The sequence below is a fragment of the Nylanderia fulva genome, unplaced genomic scaffold, assembly GCF_048542155.1.
Source record: "Nylanderia fulva isolate GAGA-0341 unplaced genomic scaffold, ASM4854215v1 Scaffold93, whole genome shotgun sequence".
Classification (NCBI taxonomy): Eukaryota; Metazoa; Arthropoda; class Insecta; order Hymenoptera; family Formicidae; genus Nylanderia; species Nylanderia fulva.
The window spans coordinates 66174-93971 of record NW_028191058.1 but is presented as its reverse complement, the minus strand read 5'-3'; the positions used below and the strand labels follow the sequence as shown (position 1 = coordinate 93971).

At 32.2% G+C, this 27798-nt stretch overlaps 1 protein-coding gene across 3 annotated transcripts; it reads left to right on the top strand.

The window, feature by feature from the left end:
- The first annotated feature begins 129 nt into the window (after nt 1-129).
- On the top strand, nt 130-27798 carry LOC114929542 (uncharacterized). Of its 3 annotated transcripts, none has more exons than XM_029301118.2 (10): nt 130-762; nt 3627-4123; nt 11463-11534; nt 18051-18441; nt 19488-19656; nt 19770-19956; nt 20293-20555; nt 21887-22385; nt 23686-23826; nt 24949-27798. In XM_029301118.2, exons 1-10 carry the CDS (start codon nt 731-733, stop codon nt 25344-25346), a joined length of 2649 nt encoding a protein of 882 aa, XP_029156951.2. In that variant the 5' UTR covers nt 130-730; the 3' UTR covers nt 25347-27798. The 3 variants fall into 3 exon arrangements, with proteins under 3 accessions (XP_029156951.2, XP_085346115.1, XP_085346114.1); XM_085489989.1 differs by lacking the exon at nt 130-762 and adding an exon at nt 1048-1124; XM_085489988.1 differs by lacking the exon at nt 130-762 and adding an exon at nt 1781-1924.

Below are 27798 nucleotides of genomic sequence, written 5' to 3'. Positions count from 1 at the left end.
CCTCGTGGACACGCATTGACACGCACGCGCGCCCGCGAAAGCACCGGCGAAAGTAAACAATAGAGCACATAGAGAGCGCTCCCCACCCTTCGTACTCGAGCCGAGAGACATGGCAACAACGCGCTCGCGCTCGTGCAGCTCCGCGAGAGCCTGCCCATGTGACAGAGAAGGAAGCGTGACACAAAAGGTGGCGGAGAGGGTGACGCGTTGCCCGCTGCCGCGCCGCCACACCACCATGACGATCCGTGCGTGAGTGTTTGCCCGGGCGAGCCGGGTGTCTGGCGTGTCTCGTGTGTCTTCTCTCCTCTCCTCGCGCGAGAGTGCACACGTCATAATCTCTCGCGCGACGCGAAATAACGAGAGAACGGAGTTTCCGCAGTGATCCGAGTTTTCTTCGCGAGTGACGTTTTGACGAAGAAGAAAAAGAAGAGAAGAAAAGGAGGAGGAAGAGAAGAAGAAAAGGAAGAAGAAGAAGAAGAAGAAAAGGAGGAGAAGAAGAAAGAAAGGAAGAGAGCGCGAATTTAGCGAGGAGCAGCGAGATACTCGTCTCTTCTTTTACACGCCCAGCGGGAGCCGCTGCGTCACATGGGCCGCGCTCATTCGTCGATAGAGCCGGATGACGTCACGCGCCGCGCGACCATTGGCCCGCGACACGGTGTCCGGACACGTGAATCGTGGCCGTGCAAGCATGGCAGTTTGATGCGCAGTGGTTTTCAGCAGCGCTTGTAAAATGCCACCGCCACGCGCCAGCAGATCGATCAGGTTATAACCCACGTTTCGCAGCGCGCGCGGAACTCCGAAACGCCTGTCTCTCTTTTTCCCTTCGTTTCGTTTTACGCGTCCCGGCAGCAACTTCAGGTTGGTCCGTTCTCGCTCGCCCGCTCGTTCCGATTTCCTCAGCGTTGTTCGTCGCGGAGGCTCGTCGGAGGCTGCCTCGGATTCCTTCCCTCCCGGATGACAAATACGCCGTGAAACGTGGTCGAGGTGACTTTTTCTCCGAGTGACCAAGAGTCGAGGATTATCGTAACGCCGCTATAATTACTTCTGCCCAGTGTCTCCCTGTGCGTGTGTATATGTGTATGTGTGTGTCTGCGTGGATCACGGAATACAGCGTACTTCAATACGTAAGTTTTGACGGAGATATATACACACGCACATACACACAAAGCCTTGTGTCTTCTGTCTCTATATCTATATATCTTTCTCTCTTCCATAAACTACCACGCCCGTTCGAGAGAAAGAGCGAGGGATGAAGAGGAAGAAGGAGAGGAGGGATGGGAGGGAGGGAGCGCGGAAAAAATTTAAAAAAAAATAGTGAGAGATAAAATGAACCTTGAAAAGAGGGAGACCGAGGCGAATTTTGAGACGCGGAGCATCGCATGAAAAATGTTCTTCCTAGTCGCCTAGCATCTATTTAATTAACATGTGTACGGAGATGATTGCGTGGCGTGTTTTCTGTGCCATTATAGAACCGGCCAATGGCGCGGCGGCTAGCCCGGTGACGTCACGGGCCGCGGGACGCGCCGATTGGCCGGCCGCTGCGTGCGTCGTCGACCCACACTAGCGTGCGTGTTGACGCTTTGTCAGTTGTCGGGGGCTCACGCGGCGATGTGGGCACACGTTTTCTCGAACTTTTTTCTTTTTCTTTTTTTTTCCTTTTTCTTATTTTTTTTTCTCTTTTTGATTTTTCGCGCGCATCGTAGAACCTTAGCGATTTCCGTTTTAGCGATTAATCGCCGTGCGGCGGATCGACTATCCTGTCTCTCTCTCTCTCTCTCTCTCTCTCTCTCTCTCTCTCTCTCTCTCTCTCTCTCTCTCTCTTTCTCTCTCTCTTTTACCCTCTCCTTCTCTCTCTCCCGCGGAAGAATGCGAGTGCGACCGCACGTCGTCGATGTCGTACGCTTTCGCGATTTCATCCGGCGAGGTATATATCTCTGCTTTCCAAATCGACACGGAAAGCCTCGTTTCGTTTTATATTTACGACTTTGGCTTTTTTTTATTGTTCCTTCCCCTCTCTGCGATATTTTCCTTTTCTTTTTAAATATAGTTTCAACTTTTGTCAGTTTTTTCGGATTTAAGTATTTTTAAATCTTGTTAAATGCGAATTCAAATATAATAATAATTTTTTTATTTGTGCACATATAATTTATTTTAAATTAAAAATAAATTTAAAATTTTTATTTTTTATTTTTTAAAATTTTATTTAGTAATAAATTATTTTATTCACACATCATATTTCTCTCTTACCCTATTTCTTCCTCTTTCTTTGCTATTTTTTGAAAATATAATTTTAACTTTATTATTTTCATAATTTATTTTTGAATTTAAATTTAAAAAATAAATTAAAATTTTTGATCTTTTAAATCTTATTGAAGTAATAAATTATTTTATTCACAGATTATCGTATCACTTTCTTCAATTTTTGTTATCTTCATATATTTCTATTGTGATGTCCCCCTGTTATTGTATATAAGAATAACCTGTTGTAAAAAAGATAAAAATAAATCTTTTCTTTCTCTTTCTCGCTTTTTTTTAGCGCGAATTACATGATTTCGTGTATCTAGCGGATGAATAACAGGAATTCGCGAAAACAGAATTTTATGAACTGTCAATTTTCGGTCGATCGATGTATCAAGCTCGTGCATTATTATGAAGCAAAAAAAGTACTTCAGTTAATCGATCGAATCGCAAAATAAAATTACACGCGAGTTGCAGGGATCGACTATCTCGAGAATAAAAGAATTGAAGAAACCGAGCGTTCTACAAATACTTTTTTATAAAGAATACAGAGATGAATAGTTCATATATTATATATTATGACAGTTCTAGTAAGCGTTTAATAAATATCTCAAAATATAAAAGAAAATAAGGAACTTTTGCACCGTTATGTTCTGTTAATCCTTGAACGCAAAAAATCGAATATAAATCGCGCGTTTGAAAAGTGTGTGATCACATTTTCTTTTTTTTCACGAGTTGCAGTCTCAAAACACATTCTCGCCCTTTTTCTTTATTTTTTTCTAATAAATTCGCTCGATTCCAGCAACGCGAACTCGGGATGCGTGCTGCCATTCTGTGCTAAAAAAAAAAAAAAAAAAAAAAGAAAGAAAAACCTGCGCCGTATCGCCATCGCAGTGCGCCTGCGCGGCACGTTCCGTCTGTTGCAAGAGCGGCGTGAGTGGGCGGCTAGGAGTGGGGATGGAAATCGCTTCCCGCGCGACTGCGTTACGTCATGTATACGCGTCACGTGACGTCCCTCGCAGTGCGCACACACACATACGTACTCGACAATCGTGACTTCCCTCTCTCTCTCTTTCCGGCGTTTTCCAAATAATTCCAATATATTCTAGATGTAAGAGTAAAAAATCGCGATAAATAAATGTTTAAATATTAATAATAATATTTAAATAATTTTAATTCCTAAATTAAAAATTATTCTTCAATTTTTAATACCTTTAAATTCGTGGAAGAAGCTATATTTTATTTTTTTTCTATAGTTTTTCATTTTCCAAAACCTATATCGCGCTCGAATATTTATTGTAGAACCGTAATATCTGTTTTCCCTCCGAATCTATTAATAAATGTAAACATGTTTACTGACGACGATTAATTTTTTTTGTCGCACGTAGACCGTCCGAAGTATCAACGGGACGCAGCGACGCAAGCAAAAGGAAGAGGGGTGAAGGTGGTTGTTGGCTGAGCTTGCGACAACCTGGTCCTGCCAATTCATCGCCGGCGTCTGGAGGAACCGGCGGCGGCTGCGGCGTCGGCGGCCGCCGTAAAGCCGGCGATTCGATGCTGCGGAATCAGCAAGACCATCATTCGGCCAACGTCTGCGAGCACAGAGAACAGCAACAACCACAACAGCAGCAACAGCACAACAATCACTACCACAATCATCGCGTCCCTCCTCTCCCCTCTGCGTCCGTTGCTCCGAGGGAACAGCAGATCGGCCATAGAATGAGTCTGGAAACGTTGCTACAAGCTGCCTATTATGTCGAACAGGAGGAGAAGAAGCGGGAGCGTCTCGCGAGTACTTCCTCCTCCTCCTCCTCTTCCGACCAGCACTCGTTTGTGTCCGCGCCGCCCCACTCTAACCACACTTACGCCTCTTCTGAGCCACGTGGTGAGTACCACGCGCGCCGGTTCCTCGGCGACCTTTTATGAATCGTTATAAGCACCTAGCGGATTCTGACGTCGGTAGAGTTTCGGCAATAATATTTGATTTTTTCTTTTTTTATCATGCTTAACTTTTATACTTCAGGATCAACATGAAACTTCTCTGATCCTAGTATTTTTTTTTAATTTTTTACATGTTTTTTTTTCCCTTTATTATTTAGATTTTCTTTAATTTTTGTTATTTCCGATATTTCGGAATTTATTCGGTCGATATTTTAAGCTATGTCCTCGCTGGAGCAACAACGAGCAACTTTTTGTTGGTGTTCATGTTTCTTAAAAATGTTGCTAGCTGTTGCTGAAAGCTTCATAAGCTGCATCCTCACTGGAGCAACGAACAACTTTTTGTTCATATTCCATGCTTCTTAAAAAAGTTGCTCGTTGCCGAAAGCTTCATAAGCTATGTCTTTACTGGAGCAACAACGAGCAACTTTTTGTTGGTGTTCATGTTTCTTAAAAATGTTGCTAGCTGTTGCTGAAAGCTTCATAAGCTGCATCCTCACTGGAGCAACGAACAACTTTTTGTTCATATTCCATGTTTCTTAAAAAAGTTGCTCGTTGCCGAAAGCTTCGTAAGCTATGTCTTTACTGGAGCAACAACGAGCAACTTTTTGTTGGTGTTCATGTTTCTTAAAAATGTTGCTAGCTGTTGCTGAAAGCTTCATAAGCTGCATCCTCACTGGAGCAACAAGCAACTTTTTGTTCATATTCCATGTTTCTTAAAAAAGTTGCTCGTTGCCGAAAGCTTCGTAAGCTATGTCCTCGCTGGAGCAACAACGAGCAACTTTTTGTTGGTGTTCATGTTTCTTAAAAATGTTGCTAGCTGTTGCTGAAAGCTTCATAAGCTGCATCCTCACTGGAGCAACGAGCAACTTTTTGTTCATATTCCATGTTTCTTAAAAAAATTGCTCGTTGCCGAAAGCTTCATAAGCTATGTCTTCACTGGAGCAACAATAAGCAACTTTTTGTTCATGTTCCATGTTTCTTAAAAATGTTGTTTGTTGTTGCTTCAATAAGGACAGCTTTAGGTTGATATTAATCAAGCAGAACTATCAAGATTAGTATAATAAGATTTTTCTTTCTAATTAGCATTTTACACCATTTTAATCGGTCCTTAATTTTCATAAATATAATATAATCAGCCATATTTTTTTCAATATGCCACGTTTTCTTCATAACATAGAAAATAATAGACATGTGTCATGTATCGTATTTCTATCATTTTATATTATCAACATTACTTGCATATTATGCAATAATAATTTTGTCAATGTTGCAAATACTTTACTGATAATTAATAATGCAATGCTCTTTTTTTACCAATATAATATCAATTAAATCATTGCGGAACGGCAATATTTAATGCACAAAAACGGAGAAATGTACAAAATGCATTGTCATCCGTAAAACTTATCTTAATCTTCCAATGATAAGAAGCAAAAAAACTTTAACGTGTTGACGAATCAGCGCTTAAGCAACATTCAATGAAAATGCACTCGTACCAAACAGGAACGCATCATAAGAATAATTCCTCCAAATTAAAAAATAAAATAAATAAATTATGTCAAATAAAGACATTTTTAAACGAAAAAAAATAAAAGCAAAAAATAACATCAAAAGTTTCACTACGTTTTTGTTGTTGAGCCTGAAGCAAAAAAGCTAGGCGTCAAACCAAGAAAAATTATAATCGAATAATTTTACCGAATCTCCCCCACGTTTCTTTATCCCCATCGACGTCAGGATTTGATAATGATCATGTCTACTTAGATTGAGAAACACTGGCACGCGCAATCATATGCGATGATCAACGGCGTTCCCTGCTTCCAAATTAGGTATGATTTACCTTGCGACAGTGTTTCTCAATCGTGGCGAACACTGGAGAAAGTCATTTGCGTGTGAAAACGTTTACTATATCTCCTAGAGTTCACCATTTATTATATATGTTTTGGGATGAGCACATATTTCTTGTTCTCTAGAAGAGTCAATTGACCCTTATCTTGCAGTAGCTCTTTGATGTTTTTCTTTTATTTTAAAACCATCCCAAAGTATTTTTCCAAATATAAGATACAATTAAAGAATTAAATGTTTTGCGAGCAATGCTCCTTCGTCCCCAGATATTACTTATTGGTTAATCGGTTGGTTCTCTCAGAGTGATAAACAAAGATTATTGTAATAAAACCAAAAGTCTGTGGTCTATAAATACAAATTCAGATGAGGTTAATAAGAACTAGACGTAACATTGTTGTGCTTTTATTTAATTTGAACGTTTCGATCCTTTGGATCAACTTTAGATCAATTAACAAAACAGTTCACGTGTCTTGATCACATCCACAAGATTATTGTGGCATCATATTTCTTCGATATTGCCACTAAATTTTGTTCATGTCAACTTGATTGGCAGCCAATTCTGTGAGGAAAATCTTCGCGAATACTCGTAAATCCTACAGGCCAAAACATGATGCGATTAGTTGTGAATTATCACTCGATATATTTTCTTCCTTTGTCTTCCTCTCTTTCTTCTTACATCCCACGAAGATCCCCGTCCATTAAGTTTGACTTTGCTGGGCTATTTGACAAACCGTGCACAAAAATGCATCACTGAAGAAAAAGAATAAAATTTTCATTCGTTACAGAACGTAATAGATCTCAAAAAAGCTGAAAATATAATAGAACTCAACAAGTTGGGGAAAGGAAGTATATCGAAGCTATTCGATGTTCAAGTTGTTATAGGAAAAATATGAGATGACTTGAAACAAAGGAATTAGAGAAGGAGATACATTTGGTAGCAACTCTTTGATACTGTGCTACAGCAATGGTAACAAATCCGGGTATCGCGCACGTGTGTCGGACATGTGAACGAGGATAGAAGATGGAGGAAACCCGGTCACTGACTCTAGAAACTACGGCGCAGCTCGGTCACTCGCATTTCATTCACGAGAGCGCCATCTACTTTCGCGCGCAGTCAGTACCTTCTTCCCCCACCTTCTTTCTCTTTTTCCTGCTCTCTCCTTTCCTTTTCCCTCTTACTCCCTCTCACTCGCGCCTTTTCCCCTGCTCCTTTCCTTTCCTTTTCTTCTCTTCCCTAAGCTACTCTTTCCCTCCCTTCTCTTTCTCTCCTTTTTTCTCCCTTCTTTGCCCTTCCTCTCACTCTCTTTTTCCCTCTATAATTTTTTAACATTTTATATATATAATAATATAAAATATATATAACTTAATTTTATTCAATTCGACCAAACTGGCACATTACAAAAACAAGAAATCACACAACGTTTCGGCCAACAATTACTGGCTCTTATCAAGTGTATCTAATTATTGAAGTAAATTTACATATTAACTATAAACTATAAATATATATATATATATATATATATATAGGGTGTTTCAGAAGGAATGGTCAGTATTCTAGAACTTGATTGTACACATGATTTTAAGCAAAAAAGTTTATATAAACACGTGTCTTAATCTAGACGATTATAAAGATACAACGTTCGAGAACAAGTACATTTATTAACTTAGTAAAACTAAATTCTATGAAATAATTACATGAAATTCCACGCTTACAATTTATGTATAATGTATAAAAAATTTTTTCAAATTTTTTATGCATTATACTTTTAAAGTTTTTTAATAAAAAATTAGTACAAAGTATAGGAAATTTTGCAAATTACGTTCTTACTTCACATTCTGTATATTTATATCGTGTATTGTGCGTAGGTATGTGTAAGCAGAAAATTTCTCACAAAATAAAATAAAAATAAATAAAATAAGAATCTGCGAGTGCTTACACACAATCTCGATTACAATATGAATAATTTAAATGCTTTATAATTTTGTTTATTTTCTTATATCTTTTGTTATAATTCGATCCATTATCGGGATACACGTGCTTTTATATCATCGCGGCAATACGCGATTATACCTGATATGACGCGCAATGGTGTGTTAAATTATCATTTAAGATCGTCTATCTTACACGCGAAGCATGCAATTCCGCTTTATAATGTCATAAAGTCATAACACATGACTGTCATTTCCCGCTATTTTACACTGCGTATGCAAAGTGACTTCTATGAGGAAAAAAAATTAGATTCCTGATTTTTTTACATTTTGTAATGTTGTGTGTGTTCTCATCAATCACATATGATTTGAAAAATTGTCATATTTAAATCTCATACATATTTTTTATCAGACCTTTTTTTTAGTAAATTGCGGGTTTTTTTAAATAAATGACAGATGAATACAAAGAAATTGATTAATACAAACACATAATTTTAAAGCTTATTTTTCAATAAATTCGTCGATGAATTTATACGTATTCGTTATTTAACAAAACTTTAATTATCGGAAAATTTAAACAATTGCATATCAGGATTAGAGTGGATTAAAGAATTCGAAGTAAAATATTCCGATTTGCTGAAAAACAATTATAAATTAAATATATTTCTTTTAATTACGGTTTATTTTACATAATTTTTCCATAGAATTTTTTCATTAATTTTTATTTAGATTATTTATTTATCATTTTTCTTATATATCATTTTTCTAACAAAATTAAAAACGATGACATAAGATTTTCTTTTTAAAAAATAGCTCTACTAAATAATTTTTTTTTTTTTTTTTTTTTAGTATTTTATTTTTTTTTATAATTTAATTGATTTATTTTCATTAGTTTTACTGTTAAAATCTAATAGAGTTTTAGTATGATTTTGGTTTAATTAAAAGAAAATAGTTGTGAAATGATTATCGATTTTGGTTTCAACTCAATCTGTGTTCGAGACTACGTATATTGGAATTAAATAAATTTAACTTGTTTGTAAAGTTTTGATTCAGCTTAAATAATATTAAAAAAAAGAATGATTGCCTTTTTCCTCAATTTAAGATTTACAATTAAAATTCAATTTGTGCAATTTTTGACAGATCTGATGACATCAGTGTTGTGCTTAGATGATTTTAAAATTAACTAGATAAAGATGAGATGAAAACATGTAATTTATTTAAATAAGATGAAGATGATTTTGTTTTAATATATCTAGATAAAATTATATGACAAATTTATCTAGAAAACTTCCAGATAATATTATTTTTAAGTTTGCTTATGTAAATATAATTATAAAAAAATATAAATTATAAAAGAAATTTAAAAAATATTTATACTTTTATTTGTTAATTTTTATTTACTGCGTAAGTTCTACTACTTAAATATTTTTATATGCTATTAATCAAATTATCTTAACACACATTCTAAATAATTCAATAAAGATAACACTTTTTTATTTAAGATGCGGGGAAGGGGGTATAGATAATACATGTTTTTATTATCTATACAAAGATAAGATAATGCCAAAATTTCATCTAGATGATCATCTATATATAATTTTATTTCGATAACAACAAACACTGGATAATATTTTAATTTCATATAATAGTCGAAGTAATTGCAATCTAAACAATATATTAAGAAAACATTGTTTCATGTTATAAAGCAATTAAACGAAGGTACAAAATAGAGAGACAATTTTATGTAAGGTATGTACAAAATGGGGAATTTTATATGACATATATAAAAAATGGAGAAATTTTATGTATATATAAGATATGTACAAAAAATACACTATAACAAATATGTAAAATTACATAAATAATAAGTGTAAAATTACACGATAAATAATAAAAATGTATGCATTTTACATATTTTTTACAGTAAGGAATTTTACAATTATTATTTATGTAATTTTACTGTACTCCACGGTGTTATACATATATTCAATCCTTTCGCAAGTCATTATATGAATTTTATACAAAATTTCTTATACTGTAAAAAATATATAATATATTACATAAAAATATGTAAAATTACATAAATAATAAGTGTAATTTTACATATTTTTATGAAATTACACTTATTATTTATGTAATTTTACATATTTTTATTAAAATGTATAATTTTTATTATTTATCGTGTAATTTTATTATTTATGTAATTTTACATATTTTTATGTAATACATTACATATATTTTTTATAGCGTAAAACATTTTGCATAAAATTAATGACTTTCAAAAAGATTGAATACGTGTATACATTTTCATAAAAATATGTAAAATTACACTTATTATTTATGTAATTTTACATATTTGTATGTACTATATTACATATATTTTTTACAGTGTGTAAGGAATTTTGCATAAAATTCACATTAATGTCTCTTAGAAAGATCGAACACGTGTATACATTTTTATAAAAATATGTAAAATTACACTTATTATTTATGTAATTTTATATAATTGTATGTACTATATTACATACATTTTTTACAGTGTAAGGAATTTTGCTTAAAATTCACATAATGACTTTCAGAAAGATCGAACACGTGTATAACACGCGGACTATAGTCAGCAACGACCAATAAATGCACACGTAACGCATACATACGCGGTCAAATCAGCCGCTGGAACTGCGCATGCGCGTTGTCCCTGGCTAAATCCCTACCACGCGCGACTGGCCGCGTGGCGTAGTAATCAATCTGCAGTGTTGCCAGTTCCTTCCTTTCGTTTAACAGGGTGGGGGGTAGACGGATTGAAGTAAGATAGAGCTACTCCGGCAAGTTTCTCCCCATCCTTGTGTTCCTACACGCGCTCGTACCTTCCCTCCTCCTCCCCACCCCTTTGCACTCGTTGCAAATTGTTCTGGGGGAGAAATATTAACCTAACCTAACCTAACCTATTTCTCGACCAATCCAACACCACATGAAGACGCACATTTTTTAATTGTTGGTTCTTGTTATTCGATTTACTAGCTAGTTTTATGATACGATCGCAAAAAAAAAATAATAATAAATATACTGAAGAGTAATAATAATAAATGTAATGCAGAATTTGAGATAAAGATAAAATATATATGTATACAAGGTGTCCTGTTTTAATGTCCAATCCCAAATAACTTTTATTTTTGATGTTGATGTTCTTATCATTAAGAAAAGAAAACTAATTTAAACCGAATAATAATTGTTTTGTACAAAATCCGAAAAAATTAAAAATTTAAAGACCAGTATTTATAAAATTATTTTTACTATATTTTATGCAGTAAAATAACTTGCACATGTTTAAAAAATTTATGAAATCGTAGAATTGACATCTAAAATATTTGAAAAATGTCTAATTAGTATAAAAAAAGAAATCTAACGATTAAATGAAAAATAATCACGATTATTTATTTTACAATTTTTTATTATATATATATAAATGCATAAAATTATGATATATTTAATAAATAAACGATTTTTGTTTTCAGGTGCTAAATTTAAAAAAGATCGCACAGAGGCAGATGATCTTTTCTGTGAGGAGAAAATGTTGGTTATCGATGGTGAGTTAATCATAGAAAAATTTATTACAAAATAGATTAATAATTTTTACCATTTTCCTGAAATCTAAGATTTCATATATATATACAGAGTGTCCCATCAAAAGTGGCCATCCCCTTTTATCTTTGAAACTAAAAGAGATAGACCATAAAAATCATATATGAAATTAAATGGCTCAAACTGAACTTTTTTGTGAGCACAGTGGTTGCTTACAAAAACTATCTATGTTTGAGCCATTTAATTTCATATATAATTTTTATGGTCTATCTCTTAGTTTCAAAGATAAAAGGGAGTGGCCACTTTTGATGGGACACCCTGTATATTGAAAGTTTTTTTTTTGCTTGAAATATATTTAGATATTTCGAAAATTTTAAAAACTACGAAAAAATATTTCTTTTTACAAAAGTTGCAGCGTTTTTACAACAAAAATAAAATTTTTTAGTGCTGTTTTTTTAAATTTTTTTTGGTTTTTCAAAAAATTAATTTTTTTAAACAAAACCATATATTTTTTACATAGTCACAGCTTTTATGCTTTAAATCTCATAATTTAAATATAGAAGATTTTTTTATATCTGACGAATAATTTTTTTATATCTGACAAGTAGAAAAAAGTTACAAATGTTTAAAACTCTATTGACCTCCCTAATCATATGATTGAATCTTTGTCTAAATTCAATAAATTGGAAATATTATAAGATGATTTATTCAATTTGAAGATTAATTTGAAAATTGTTACGTACACATAAAGTCATTAATTATTATATCAATCGATTTTCTAAATTTTATTAATACCAAAATTCTATTTATACACTATTATTAGGTTTACATTTTAGAATATATATATATTAAAACATTATATAGATTTCTATAAAAATTACATTATATACATTTCTTTAAAAATTTAAATTAAACTTTAAAAATTATTTTATGTCAAAAAACAATGCCAAGAATTTTTTTTATAAAATTTCAATTTTTCCAAAATATTTAACTATTTCAATTAACATGGGGTATTCTGTTACAAAACAAATTAATTTTTATAAACATTTTTTTATTAAATAAAAAATGTTGAAAATTTGCCATTTGGGAAGAGACGGAAAGACACGAATCTACAAAGAATTCGAATATTTTTTAAATCTTATATACATGTTATTCTTGATAAAACATAACATGATTTGATATACTTATAATTAAAATGCCACTTCCTCACTAATCAAGTCGGTGAAATTTAGGCAGAATAATAATTCTGCTGAGAATATAGTAGTTCACTGGAAACAGTTTTCATAAAGATGTCACTTATGGGCGTCTGCAGGATTTTTCCTGGAAAAGGAATAATTAAATTATTTTTGATTTTTAATTTAAAAAACATTTTTCGTTATTTTCATTTTTTAATATTAACTATTCAAATAAATTTCAGTTTAAAGTTAAAAAAACAAATTTATATATATTTATAGTTCTGCTGAGAACATAGTAGTTCACTCGAAACAGTTTTCATAAAGATAGATGTCACTAATGGGCGTCTGCAGGATTTTTCCTGGAAAAGGAATAATTAAATTATTTTTGATTTTTAATTTAAAAAACATTTTTCGTTATTTTCATTTTTTAATATTAACTATTCAAATAAATTTCAGTTTAAAGTTAAAAAAACAAATTTATAATTTTGTTTTTTTACTGATCCCCTGCGGGCGTCCATGACGTCACTGCTACAGAAGAGACTAAACACTGAAGAGGAATTGTTATTACTGTCACTGTACCACCACCAATGCTGTCTAGCTAGAAGGGTGGGACGGAAACGTCACACCCCTCCCCCTCCCTTGTGTCGGATCGAAGGTGGTGGCAACACTTAAGTTCAGATTTTAGTCGGTCCTCGCGACTTATGCAGTAGCAAGTGTATTTGTTTCTTGCATTCGGTCGAGAACCTCTGCTGAAAAAAAAAAAAAAAAGAAAAACATTATCTGCTTATCTCGGTTAAAATCCGTGTGTTTTGCGTTCAAGAATGTGTGTTTTCAATATTTTATAATATTAATAATGTTTTTTAATAATTAATTGTTTAAAATTAGAAATAATTGATATACTGTCATAATGATAAATATATAAGTATAGATAGTTAAACATTAAAATAGAAGAGCTTTCAAATAAATCAAAAGATTATTTATTTATTATATATGTATAAAGAGTATTAATTTATATTTATATGTAATTATTATTTACTAGCTTTTCGGACCGCGCTTCGCGCGGTCCTCAAAGCCAGCCTTTCTATTCGGACCGCGCTTTGCGCGGTCCTCATATAGTCTATATTAAATCCGTTTTAACACAAAAAATTAATTCTTTTTTTGTATTACCGCGAACTACTTCCACATTTGTTGTTCGACTTTCACGAAATTTATACCAAACTAAATGTTTAAATTTTTTTGTGGATGACTACTATGTTATCTATTTCTTTCTCCCATATCTTTTATTTTCTTTTTTTAAGACACGCTTTCTCTCTCTCTCACTCTAAAACACACGCGCTCCCTCTCTCTCTCTTTAAGACACATGCTCTCTCTCTCCTTATCTCTCTCCCTCCCTCTTTCTTTAAGACACACGCTCTCTCTCTCTCTCTCTCTCTCTCTCTCTCTCTCTCTCTCTCTCTCTCTCTCTCTCTCTCTCTCTCTCTGTGTGTGTGTGTATGTGTGTGGGGTTTTTTAAGTTTACGCTTTCACCTACGCATCCACCCACACAATCGCATATTTATGAACGGATTTTTTAAAAAATTGGTACCAAAATGTTGCAAATTTTTGGCGACGATGTGGTTTTTTCAAGTGTTACACCTCCACCCACACGCATGCGCATTTATGGACCAATTTTCACGAAATTAGTACCAAAATGTTGCAAATTTTTCTGAGAAAGCTGCTGTGTGGTTTTTTTAAGTTTTATCCCACCCACGCATGCATCCACGCATTCACACATTTATTCACATACTTTTTTGAAATTTGTAGTTAAATTTTGTTGGAGATGGCTACTATGATTTTAACAAATTTTTATCATCCTATTCATCCACCCACGCATCCATGCACCCATTTGCATACGCATTTATTGACTTGGTCACACCAAGAAGTAATTTTTAAAAAATTTGTGTACGTATTTGTGATTATGTGTGCAATTCGTGTAAATAAACCTTTAATTTGTATGCAATTTTCACGAAATTAGTACCAAAATGTTGCAAATTTTTGCAATCACAAACATGTACACAAATTTATTTAAAATTACTTATTGGTGTGACCAAGTCAATAAATGCGTATGCACATGGGTGCATGGGTGCGTGGGTGGATGAATAGGATGATAAAAATTTGTTAAAATCATAGTAGCCATCCCCAACAAAATTTGAGTACAAATTTCGAAAAAGTCTGTGAATAAATGTTTGAATGCGTGGGTGGATGCATGGGTGGGATAAAACTTAAAAGAACCACACAGCAGCTTTCTAAGAAAAAATTTGCAACATTTTTGTACCAATTTCGTGAAAATTGGTCCATAAATGCGCATGCGTGTGGGTGAATGCGTGGGTGGAGGTGTAACACTTGAAAAAACCACATCGCCGCCATCTCCAAAAAATTTGCAACATTTTGGTACCAATTTTTACAAAAATCCGTTCATAAATATGCGATTGCGTGGGTGAATGCGTGGGTGGGGGCGTAAACTTAAAAAACCCACACAGCAGCTTTCTCAGAAAAATTTGCAACATTTTTGTACCAATTTCGTGAAAATTGGTCCATAAATGCGCATGCGCGTGGGTGGGTGCGTGGGTGGGTACGTGGGTGGAGGTGTAACACTTGAAAAAACCGCATCGTCTCCATCTCCAAAAAATTTGCGACAATTTGGTACCGATTTAAAAAAAATCGGTTCATAAGTATGCAATTGCGCGGGTGGGTGCGTGGGTGGAGGCGTAAACTTAGAAAACCCACACAGCAGTTTCCTCAGAAAAATTTGCAACATTTTGGTACTAATTTCGTAAAAATTGGTCCATAAATGCGCATGCATGTGGGTAAATGCGTGGGTGGGTGAGTGGGTGGAAGTGTAACACTTGAAAAAACCGCATCGTCGCTATCTCCAAAAATTTTGCAACATTTTGATACCATGTGTTCAGAAATATTGCAAAAAAAAATTTTTTTCGCAACAAAACATACCCTCCTGTGAGGAAAAAAAATAAAAATTAAAAAATTAAAAAAAAACCCCACAGCAGCCACCCCCGAAAAATTTGCAACATTTTGGTACCAATTTCGAGACAATCGGTCCACAAATGCGGAAGTAGTTCGGGTACAGACAGACAGACAGACAGACGGACGGTGCTTATATATATAGATACATATATAAAATTATTTACTTATATAAAATTTTATATTTAACGACGTTGAAAGTCGCTAAAAGAATTTTATTAATTTTATTTGTAGAAATTAAAGTACAATGAGAAAAAATTTACATATTCTTAATTTTAATAGAATGTGCGATAATTAAAATTCATAAAATAAAATTAAATGAGGACGGGTCCCTTATTCACATCTAAATTTTTATAAACAGATTTATATAAATAATAAATAAACTAATTTCTTATCAAATTTATTATTTTTTATAAATAAAATTAAGAAACAGTAGTAAAAAAAACTTTAGAGACTTAAAGAAAATGACACGTCAAATATTCAAACTTCTACATTATATATATATATATATAAAGTATTGTAATTTACAATAAAAAACTTGTAGAGTATAATAAAAAAAATGAAAAAAAATAGTTTTAAACAGATTGATTTTATACTGTTAAAAATTAATTGTTCAAAAACAAATATAAGTTTAAGACCTCTAATCAAGTAATTAGGTGTATACTATCAATTTATAATTGATATTAAATGCAATTTATACGGTTTTTTTAATTAGTAAAGCATATTTTTTTATATAATTTGAAAGACAATTTTCTGCAAATTTTTCATTTTACATTAAATATTTAAAATAAACAAAATTAAAATATTTGGCATTACTGGTCGCATTAAAATGTACTGTCTCGCAAAAATCAGTATATATTATTTTTAAAATATTACACTATTTGATATATATTATTTGTGTCGATTATATATAATATTAATATATATATAAATATATATATATATATATATATGTGTGTGTGTGTGTGTGTATGTATGTATGTACGTATGTATATAAATTGATATTTATAATACATATAGATATAGAGTTTATTTTTATCTAAAAAATTTCCATCCTATTTATTTTATCACCAACTAATTGCAAAATTACAAATTTGCAAGAAAAGCAAAAAGCAGTCAATTTGTATATTTAATTTTTTCTATATTTTGTTCTATTTCTTTGTATTTAATTTTCTTTTTATTACTTCTACTGTTAACAGAAATTCTTTTAATGCTTCTACTGTTAACAGAAATGCTGCGAAAGTTAAGCAGATGTTTTGAACATACATATGCGCTACTATCTTAAAAGATAAGACACAAAGAACATAATGTGTTGACCATGGAATAATACACTGAATTATATATGACATGTCAATAATATCAAGCTATATTCTTTCGTTTACCTACTTATATATGATATGTTTATCTATCTACTCAAGTTTCTGTTATAAGCAAATATAGAGATCACAAAGCATAGCTAAGATTAAAAGAATATCAAATTAATTTCTCAACAGAAATACATCTGATAAAATTTTTGATAAAAACAGAGAAATCAGAATATGGATATGGATCAATGAAAAATTGAGAAAATATAATAATTTAATTCCCAATATAAATCTTATCGATTTTACGAATTTTTTAAAACAGATTAATTATTTTCATACTTAATTATTTTATGAATTATCTAACTGTATTCCAATTGTTTATATTGTATAAAATATTATTACAATATAACATTGTATGTTATGTTACATATTATATTTATGGATTAGAAAATTATAAAAATACAAGTGATTTATCGCTAATATTTATGCAATAATGCTTACAATATTTGGTTTTATTGCATTCATATTAATCATATTGTGTTTATAAATTTTTCATTTATTTTTTTCTTTGTGTGAGAGACAGAAATTTTGTTTCTTTTTTTATGTGATTTAATTATGTAAAATTTTTTTATATTAAAATTAAAGAGCGTATTACGAAGTTGTCTTATATTAAAATAAAGATCTCAACACACAAATAAAATCAGATAATGGAAATTTTTTTCTGAATTTTCCAGAACAAAAATTCCTTCAAAAATTCTTTTAAAAATTTTAAGATAAAATTTAAAGATAAATTTTGAAACTATAATTTTTATAATAATTTATGTATAAATCAAATAAGTTTAATCTTGTAAAAGATAGAGTAAAATAACGAATAACTACAAAACTTAAATAATTTTAAGTGTTGCATCTCTTGATAGTCTATTAAATAGACTCTATTTTATTGTGTGTTAACTTTACCAAAAATTTATCTTTATTTTTAATTAATAATTAATCTAATTATTAACTCATTTTGATGATATTATAGAGGAAGAGCCGTTGGAAAATAACAGGACGAGTCAATCGATTGCATCACGAGAAAATTCTGTAGTCTCCAACGCGAGAGTCGCCGTACCCTTATCATCAACTGGGTCGAACCCGGTTCAGCTGACTGCACTTCATTCCACCTCTCATCATCATCACCATCACCACCACCACCACCATCATCATCATTCGCAGCAGTTGCAGCAGCAACAGCAGCAACAGCAACAACAACAGCAGCAACAGCAACAGCAGCAACAGCAGCACAATCACAGCGACCATCACAACACACACAACCATTATGTGGAGAATCATAATCCGAATCAATCGCAGCAGAGTGTTGGCAACCTTGTTGTGGACGTCGAAACGAACCACGATAATAAAAAACATCGAACTGGGTAAGACTGCTTTAATTTCCTCTCTATTGTTTTTTTTTCATCTTTATTTCTCTCTTCGCGTCACAGAGTTTTATGACAATGTGTAAGATTTGGAACACAGCAAATTGTTTTTTTAACAAAAGAATTTTGAATATACGATGCTGTAAAATCAAATTAAGGGTTTATTTATCTGTTTTGTTGCTACATTATCTTGATTTGGTTATATCTATCTCTTTTTTTTCTTTACGTTCGAATTTATTCAAGATATGGGGTAATAATGGACACACATTTACATAAACACCAACACACATTCCATTATAAATCGATATGTTAGCCTGTTGCTTCGTATTCTCGCTTCATCTCCCTGCCGTCCTCGACGAAACACAGGCTGTTATACCTATTTATGTTGTGCACGTGTGCAAGGTGAATGGCATGTGTACTATGTCACTTATATCGCGGGATGATATCGTATGGTGGTCAGGATTGTTCCATGATTACATCACAGTGAAAAGTAATTGCAAAGATTAAAATAAATATTGTAATAAAAACACACTACATAGCTTTCTAGCAAATTTTTGTAAAATAAATTATTTCTCTCAAAATTATATATATTTATTATTATATGTGCAACTTTGGAAGAAAGATTATCGCCACACACTACACACTTTTACTCCAAAATGCAGTTACAATATACAGGATATCTTGTAATAATCGCGCCACCTCTCGTGTGTAGATAGAGCGAGTTAAACCGAATAGAAAAGTCCTTTATCATTTTGCGATCCAAGCAATAATTAATGAGAAATTAATTGTGAAAGATCGGCCAATCCGAAGCGTAGTGGGAGGAGTATTCTACAAATCGGCCAATGAGCGCGTAATGTCTCGCGCGCTGATTGGCCGATCTTTTTCAATTAATTTCTTATTAATTATTGCTTAGATCGCAAAATGATAAAGGACTTTCCTACTCGGTTTAACTCGTTCTACCTACACACGAAACGTCAAAAATTAAAGAAATAATTTTTTAATTACTCATTCTATATAACTATAGTTTTTTAAATCTTCTTGCGTAGACCTTGCGTTATCCGATCTGGTACGAGAGAAGTACACAATAAATTGGAGAAGAATCGTAGGGCACATCTCAAAGAGTGTTTTGAGCTTTTGAAGAAGCAACTCCCTTCGCAAGATGAGAAGAAATCTTCAAATCTCTCTATTCTACATGCAGCAATCAAATATATACGAGTATGTTAGTGAATGAATTGTACAGCATTAGTTTAAAAAATATATAGGGGAAGACTGGTATATAAGCAGCAGCATTTGAGATAGAAAGATATATTTTTTCTGTCATTTCACAGGCGTTGACAAAGAAAGACCAAGATTATGAGCACGAAATGGAGAGACTTGCAAGAGAAAAAATCGCGCTTCAACAAAAGTTAATGGCACTTAAGAAAGAAAACAATGCGTCTTGGGATCATATTGACATTAATTCTCTTCTGCTGGAACAAAACTCTGGACCGGACATGACACTAACCGCCAAAAATGGTAAGATATATTTGTATTAAAAAATAAGAAACATGCCGGAATTTAACAAAGTATATTTTCTTGCGAATTATCAGTTTTACCTATATATTTTCTTCTATATCAATTTTATTCATTTCGTTCAATAATATTCTTGGTGTTGAAAAAGTATTGATAATAAAAAATCTACAGAAATGTTATCTTCAGAAATTATTTACGCGATTTTACTTTTCCTATTTTTATTAGATTAAAATTTTTTTTCTTCTTAAATAGAAAAACTAAAATATAAAATAATTAAAAAAATATAATTATAAATATTTTTCCTTAAAGCAATATTTGAAATGCTCTTATAAATTTTAGAAAATATAGAAGTTAATGTCATCGGACTCTCACGAAGTGGTACGAGATACAGTAGCACAAGCAGCTTGAACAGCGTGACAACAGCCAGTTCGCCGCAAGCATTGCAATCCACTAGCAACACAACTTCCAATATTCACAATCAAGCTGTAAATACTGGTGTCGTTTGTCAAACGCAAGAACTCGCGCGCAGTTCCAGAGAAAGTCCGCCCGCGAATTTGGTGTCTGCCGCAGCAACACCTGCAGCTAGCATTTCTACTCCGCAGGTATATTATTAATCTTTGGATTTTCTAATTACGAACGATGACAAAAAGGATTTCGGCACCATATCCAAGGTCGGATCGTAAATATTGCGATTTGAAAATTATTCGGTGCTAGAATAAATCACGCATTTGCAGAGCCGCTTGATAGACTCCTGCTAAAAGCGGCTTTGAAAATTCGTAACACGATTTTTCTTGATAATATTAAGTCTATTCTTTTCAGTTGAACTGTTCAGGGTTTATATCTTTCCTTCTAATAGGCAGTCAAAAAGATCAAGAAAACTCTGAAGTAGTTTAGCTAAAAGGCGCAGACTTATTATTGTGCCCTTTTCTCAAAACATTTAAGATTGACATTTTCAAGCAGTGTTTGCTGTTATCTAAATAAAATTATATAGATGATTCTAGATGAATCTAGATGAAACCTTGGCGCCATCTTATCTTTATATAGATAATAAAAATATGTATTATCTATATCTGCATCTTAAATGAAAAATGTATATACATTTACTCTCTAAATTATCTAGAATAATTTTCAGATAATTTTAGTTTAAAATCATTCTAGATGAATCTAGATGAAACCTTGGCGCCATCTTATCTTTATATAGATAATAAAAATATGTATTATCTATATCTGCATCTTAAATGAAAAATGTATATACATTTACTCTCTAAATTATCTAGAATAATTTTCAGATAATTTTAGTTTAAAATCATAGCACATAAAAATACTTGAATAGTAGAACTTAAGCAGTAAGCGATAAAAATTTATAAATAAAAATATGAATACATATATTATTATATCTATTTTATAATTTACATTTTTTTTATTACTGTATTTACATCGCAAGCAATCTTAAAAATAATATCTGAAAATTATCTAGATGCATTGCCATATAATTTTATATCTTTTATCTAGATATATTTAAAACAAAATCATCCTCATCTTATCTAAGACGAATTTACATATTTTTATCTCATCTTTATCTACCTAATTTTAAAATTCTCTAAGCACAACACTAGTAAAAATTCAGATATCATAAAAAAATAAGGACTACGAAATTAAACATAAGAAAGTATAAAGAATTAAGCCCAGACTAATTAAAGATTGGAAATGTATCACTAATCAGAAGAAAAAGAGTTAAAAATTTCTTCATCTCAATCATATTTTAATCTGCAATATATGTTTGATGCATAAATCTGATATGGGTTTAATTTTTGCCAATTCCTTACAACAAAATCATCTTTATCTTATCTAAAATGACTTAACATATTTATCTAGCTAATTTTAAAATCATCTGCACTATCTTCAAAGCTAAAAGAGGACACTCTGTTTTCAGGAAAAAGTCGCCACGTCGTCCACAGCTAGCATAGTGCAGCAATCGCATCAATTACACCTACCGATTAGCGCTCAAATGTTGAATACGAGTCAGGGTCTGGCGACGATTGTGCCGACTTTGCAGCACATCGGTCCGGGGCTTAGGGTGGTCCCGGGTGATACACGGCAGCTCTTGGTCACGCATGCTCCGGGCAATAACGAGTCCAGGTCGCTCACACTAGCTGTCCAAAACTCCTCGGATCAGTCCAGGCCGCCGCTGATCGCTGTGCAATCCAACGCCGGAAATGAGCCAAGGCCCGTGGCTCTGGTCGTTCACTCGTCCACCGCCAATGACAATAGAGTGACGTTTGTGCACTCCAATTTGTCCAACAACGACAGGCCGTTGGCCCTGGCCATGCAATCGTCCGCAAGCGATGTTAGACCCGTCACCTTCGTACATTCGGGTAACGAAGGCCGGCCGCTGGTTCTCGCCACGCATTCCCCAGCATTGAACGTGTCGAGTGAGTTATTGTAGAAATACGAATTTTTTTTTTTAATTTTCCAAGGCGTATACTTAATCTTATAAATAAATTCCATGATTTGGCTAGGTACTTTTGTTCAAAATTTCAAGTAAATTAAGTTTTTAAACATTTAAAATATTTTTAATGTAATAATACAATACATTATTTTATAATGAAATATATTTTAATATATTATACTTTATATAAACTTAATAAATTTTATATTTTTTCGCTTCTTTTTATCATTTTGTAATATTGTTAGTGAAGTAATTTTGTTTTTTATTGTATTAATCTCTATCTATGTATATATATATATATATATATATATATATATATCTAGATCACTATATGAGATTATTTCATATTTTTAAAAAAATCTTGGCCGTGTCCAAGTAAAATTTGGTGCCTTGTGCACCGGTATTTAATTCTAACGGAAAATTATTTAGTTTCGTTACAATATATTATTGAAATTAAATCTCAAATATGAGATTATTTCATATTTTAAAAAAAATCTTGGCCGTGTCCAAGTAAAATTTGGTGCCTTGTGCACCGGTATTTAATTCTAACGGAAAATTATTTAGTTTCGTTAGGATAAAGCATTGTCATCCGCGATTTGGCTCTTGTTGCCCGTCTTATACGTTAAATTTATATTTATATTACAGAGCCTTGTTAAAACTCTTATATTGATACACGCTGGCTTAAAAATGCGTTTGTTTACCAACATTAATATATATAACAGAGAAAAGTATAGAATCGAAAGGATCTGAATAGCTCAGCTGGAAGAGCAGTCGCCCGGCAAGCGAAAGGTCTCGGGTTCGATTCCCGATTCAGCGATTTTCGGATCTATATTTTTCTCTTGCATTCATTTATTTATTTTCCGTAGGGGGGTTAAAGGGGGTATTGAAATTAAATCTCAAATATGAGATTATTTCATATTTTAAAAAAAATCTTGGCCGTGTCCAAGTAAAATTTGGTGCCTTGTGCACCGGTATTTAATTCTAACGGAAAATTATTTAGTAGTCACTTGATAGGACTCAAAGAAGGGTCGAAATGTTGTAATTGAATAAATAATATTTGCCAGTACGGTCGAGAGAAGATTCTTACCTTTTTTTAAATTCTGTCTGGGTCTATTTCAAATATCTACGGTTATATATATATATATTTTTTATATATAAATCTTTCTCACGTTATTAGGCTTTGTAACACAGACGGAAGTAACACAGACAAGTGCTCTCGCTTCCTCTCTCTCTCTCTCTCTGGATTCTCTTTTGGATTTCTAAAATAATATTTTCACATACAGATACTCAAACGAGAATAAGAACGGGAGATGCACATACTACACATAAAATGGTTAGCGGGGTGGCATTAGTTGGAGGCAATGGCTCCGAATTAGCAAGAGCACTTCCCGGTGGCGCGGAACTGAATATACTTCCAGCAAATGGTATGTAAACCTAGGCACAAGCAATGCGAGCTAGCTAAGCTTCCTTTAAAGAAGTATTTGTAGTACAATACAGGAAGAAAGAGGACACTTGATGATGATCGGTGTTTGTTCAGTGTTTGCTGTTGCATCTAAATAAAATTATATAGATGATCATCTAGATGAAATTTTGGCGTCATCTTATCTTTATATAGATAATAAAAATATGTATACAAAACGATTTTCTTTACTAAATTGCCTAGAATAATGTTCAGATTCAATTTAATTTATAGCACATAAAAATACTTAAGTAGTAGAACTTAAGCAGTAAATAAAAGTATAAATATTATTATACATATACTTTTTATAATTTACATTTTTTTTATAATTGTGTTTACATAAGCAATCTTAAAAATAATATTATTTGGAAGTTTTCTAAATAAATTTGTCATAATTTTACCTAGATATATTTAAAACAAAATCATCTTCATCTTATTAGATAAATTACATATTTTCATCTCATCTTTATCTAGCTAATTTTAAAATCATCTAAGCACAACACTGATGTCATCAGATTTGTCAAAATTTACACAAATTGAGTTTTAATTGTCAATCTCAAATTGAGGAAAAAGGCAATCATTATTTTTTTTTAATATTATTTAAGCTGAATCAAAACTTCACAAACAAGTTAAATTTATTTAATTCCAATATACGTAGCCTCGAACACTATTTTCTTTTAATTAAACCAAAATCATACTGAAACTCTATTAGATTTTTTACAGTGAAACTAATGGAAATAAATCAATTAAATTATTTTTTAAAAATTAATGAAAAAATTTTATGGAAAAATTATATGAAATAAACGGTAATATAAAAAATATATATTTTATTTATAATGTAATTATTTTCCAAGAAATATAAGTAGAAAAACTATTAAATAAAAATATGAATATATTTTTATATCCCTTTTATAATTTACATTTTTTTTTACTGTGTTTACATAAGCGGTCTTAAAAAATAATATCATCTGGAAGTTGATGAATCGTCATATAATTTTTATAATCTAGACATATGTATTTAAAACAAAATCATCTTTATCTAGCTAATTAAAAATCATCCAAGTACAACACTGCATTTTCGTTGCAGGATTAACTTTGAGCCACGCAGGAGTGTCGCTTCAGACGAGCGCGGGCAAATCGGGCTCGACGATGATGCAGAACGCCGCGTCCACGGAGAGTATAGCCCACATCGTCGGCCAGCACGCGCCACTCTCCGGCTTAACTCCGATCGTCACGCCGATGACAGTCGTCTCTCAGGGTAATCAGGTGACAGCACACATCCTGGCGCCGTCCAGTCTGGCGGGGAAGATGATTACCACGCCGATCCTTAAGTCCGTGGGACAGATGCCGCTTGTGAATGCTCAGTACCTTAACACCACGACCCTGGTGAAGCCCGTCGTCGTGGTGAGCTCGTCGACGTCGACGCTGCCGTCGACGACGGCTTCCAGTACGCAGCCTCCGTCGACCTCGAACTCGACTGTCTGACAATATCAAGGAAAAGCAAAGTTCACCTGATTGATGTGTTGGAATGTCAAGATACGGATTGTCGAAAAATGTTTTATAGTAATCGGAGTCCTTACGTTCTAAACCTGATGTTATATATCTTTTATTATTCATTGGGATTAACGAAAGAAAATTAGCGAGCAAAAGTTAAAACTATGAGCCATATGTGAGAGTTAGGCAATCTTTTACCATTAATGAAATTTACGCGAGAAAAGCCTTGGTTTATTGACCTATCTATTCCTGATATTGAAGTAGCCTCGCATTTGTGAAACCTTATGTCCCAGAAGAATTGGATTCGATGAATTTTTAAACTTTTCCGCAAAGAAAAAATTGACTGCGAAAAAAACCTTGCTCAACTCATGCAATGTATGTGTATTGTATACAGTACCTTAGTTTCGTTAGGGAAAAATTAGATTATTACATATAATGAAGTTCAAAGGGGCTAATTTATGGCCATAGTCCAAGTGTCCAGAATATAAGAAAGCTTATTACAACATGTTGATAAATTAATGCTTTTTAAGGCTCCTGGTCTCTATATTGATTTATAATATACACATATATTAAATTATATATTTATTATATTGTAGGGAAAAGAACTAAGGAAAAATTTTTTGATATATTTTCGATATAGATCTATATATTATTGAACACACAAGTGGTGATGTGCAAAAAGACTAATTTATTTGGATGTACAAAAAAAGAGGATTGCATGATTTCTTGCTTTTAATATCAGCAATATCTGACATTACAGTTGCAGGACCTGGAAGCTGCAATTTGATCAATGTACGATAAGAGAGAGAGTAGTGTTAATACAGTTGGCTTAAGATCTTTGTTATTCACTGTCTATCGGAGCTGAATCACTGAATCTTCAATTGCTTTCTAGAAAAATATTGCAAGAGTTAGAACCGAGGTGTCAGAGAGTTATAGTGGCGTGATAATTAGCAAAACACATTTCAAATGTTGATGTAAATAGTGTGTTTGTACATTGACGAATAGTAGATCGATATGATACATTAGACAAAATCTAGACTATAATTTGAAATGTGTTTATTACATGGATTATTATTTATTTAAGTCATTATACACACATACACAAATAAATATATATATATATATATATATATATATATATATATGTATATATATATATATGTGTGTATATATATATATATATATAAAGTAATAACAGTGCAGTTGAATGTATGTATGTATGTATATATGTATGTATGTATGTATGTGCGACGGTTATACTATCTTAAAGCTTCTGGATTCTCAGCCATGTTAGATTGTAAGGCGAGAAAGCACACGTTGAAGATTCTTGCATGCCATTCTTAAGAAAAGATATTTTGATGAAACACTATTTCAGATGGCTTCAGCATTTTTTAAATATAAAGGAAGAGGGATAATTTTCAAGAAATGTGCTAAAACCATCTGGAGTGCTGTTTCATGCTTAGCTTTTCATATCTCTCTATTTCGAAATGGCATTTCAGAATTTTTAGCGTGCTTTGTCGCCTCCGACATCATAATTCCAACATGGTCGGCGAGGAACCAGATGCCTTAATTGACGAACCATTTCCTTATAATATGTTACTTGTGTGAATATTTTTTTATCATATTCTCGATTGAAAATTCTTTCACTATGCTTACTTTGATAATTGACTTTCTTTTTCTAAGCAACTTGTGTTATATTTTGAAAGACTAAATACTTTTCTAAATATTTTTTAATAGACACCGTGGAAAAGAAATTAAAAAAAATTTGATTTATAATAATAAATTTTACTTTCCATTTAATTTTTAAAAGTACTTATTTTATGAAACCTATAAATTGATGAGTTTTATCGTACCTTATTAAAATTGGAAAAAAATATATTGCAAAGAATGATAATGATGATAATGATGATAATGATGACTTTCAAAGTATAGTAAGACAAGTATCGTGAGAATAATATTAAGATTAAAATCTCTTGTAAAATGTTATGAGATGATAGAAACAAGTTTGATTAACTATCTATTGATTAACTGTCTATTGATCGACAAATTGTGAAAAGACGAAGATTACGAGCAGTTTTGTGTTTTTAAATTTAGCATATAATGGCTGTGGAGAACGGATATTGCACTCCATATGGAGGTGTCTGTTTAGTTTCGACAATTCAGTCGCAAGATAGAATTCTCGTTACACTGATAGAAGAGTGAAAAATTATGTAAAGACAAATGGCAGAAAAAATAATTTAAGTTTGTAATAATACACTTAAGTATTTATTCCTCTGTATTTATTACACACACATACACACATCCACACACACACACACATATATATTATACATATAGAACAAATCACTATTTTGCGATTTTCACAAGCGCATAATTATATAATTATAACTTATTGAAAATCATCATGTTGATTTCATTATAAAGAAAGATTTTCAAATGTTTA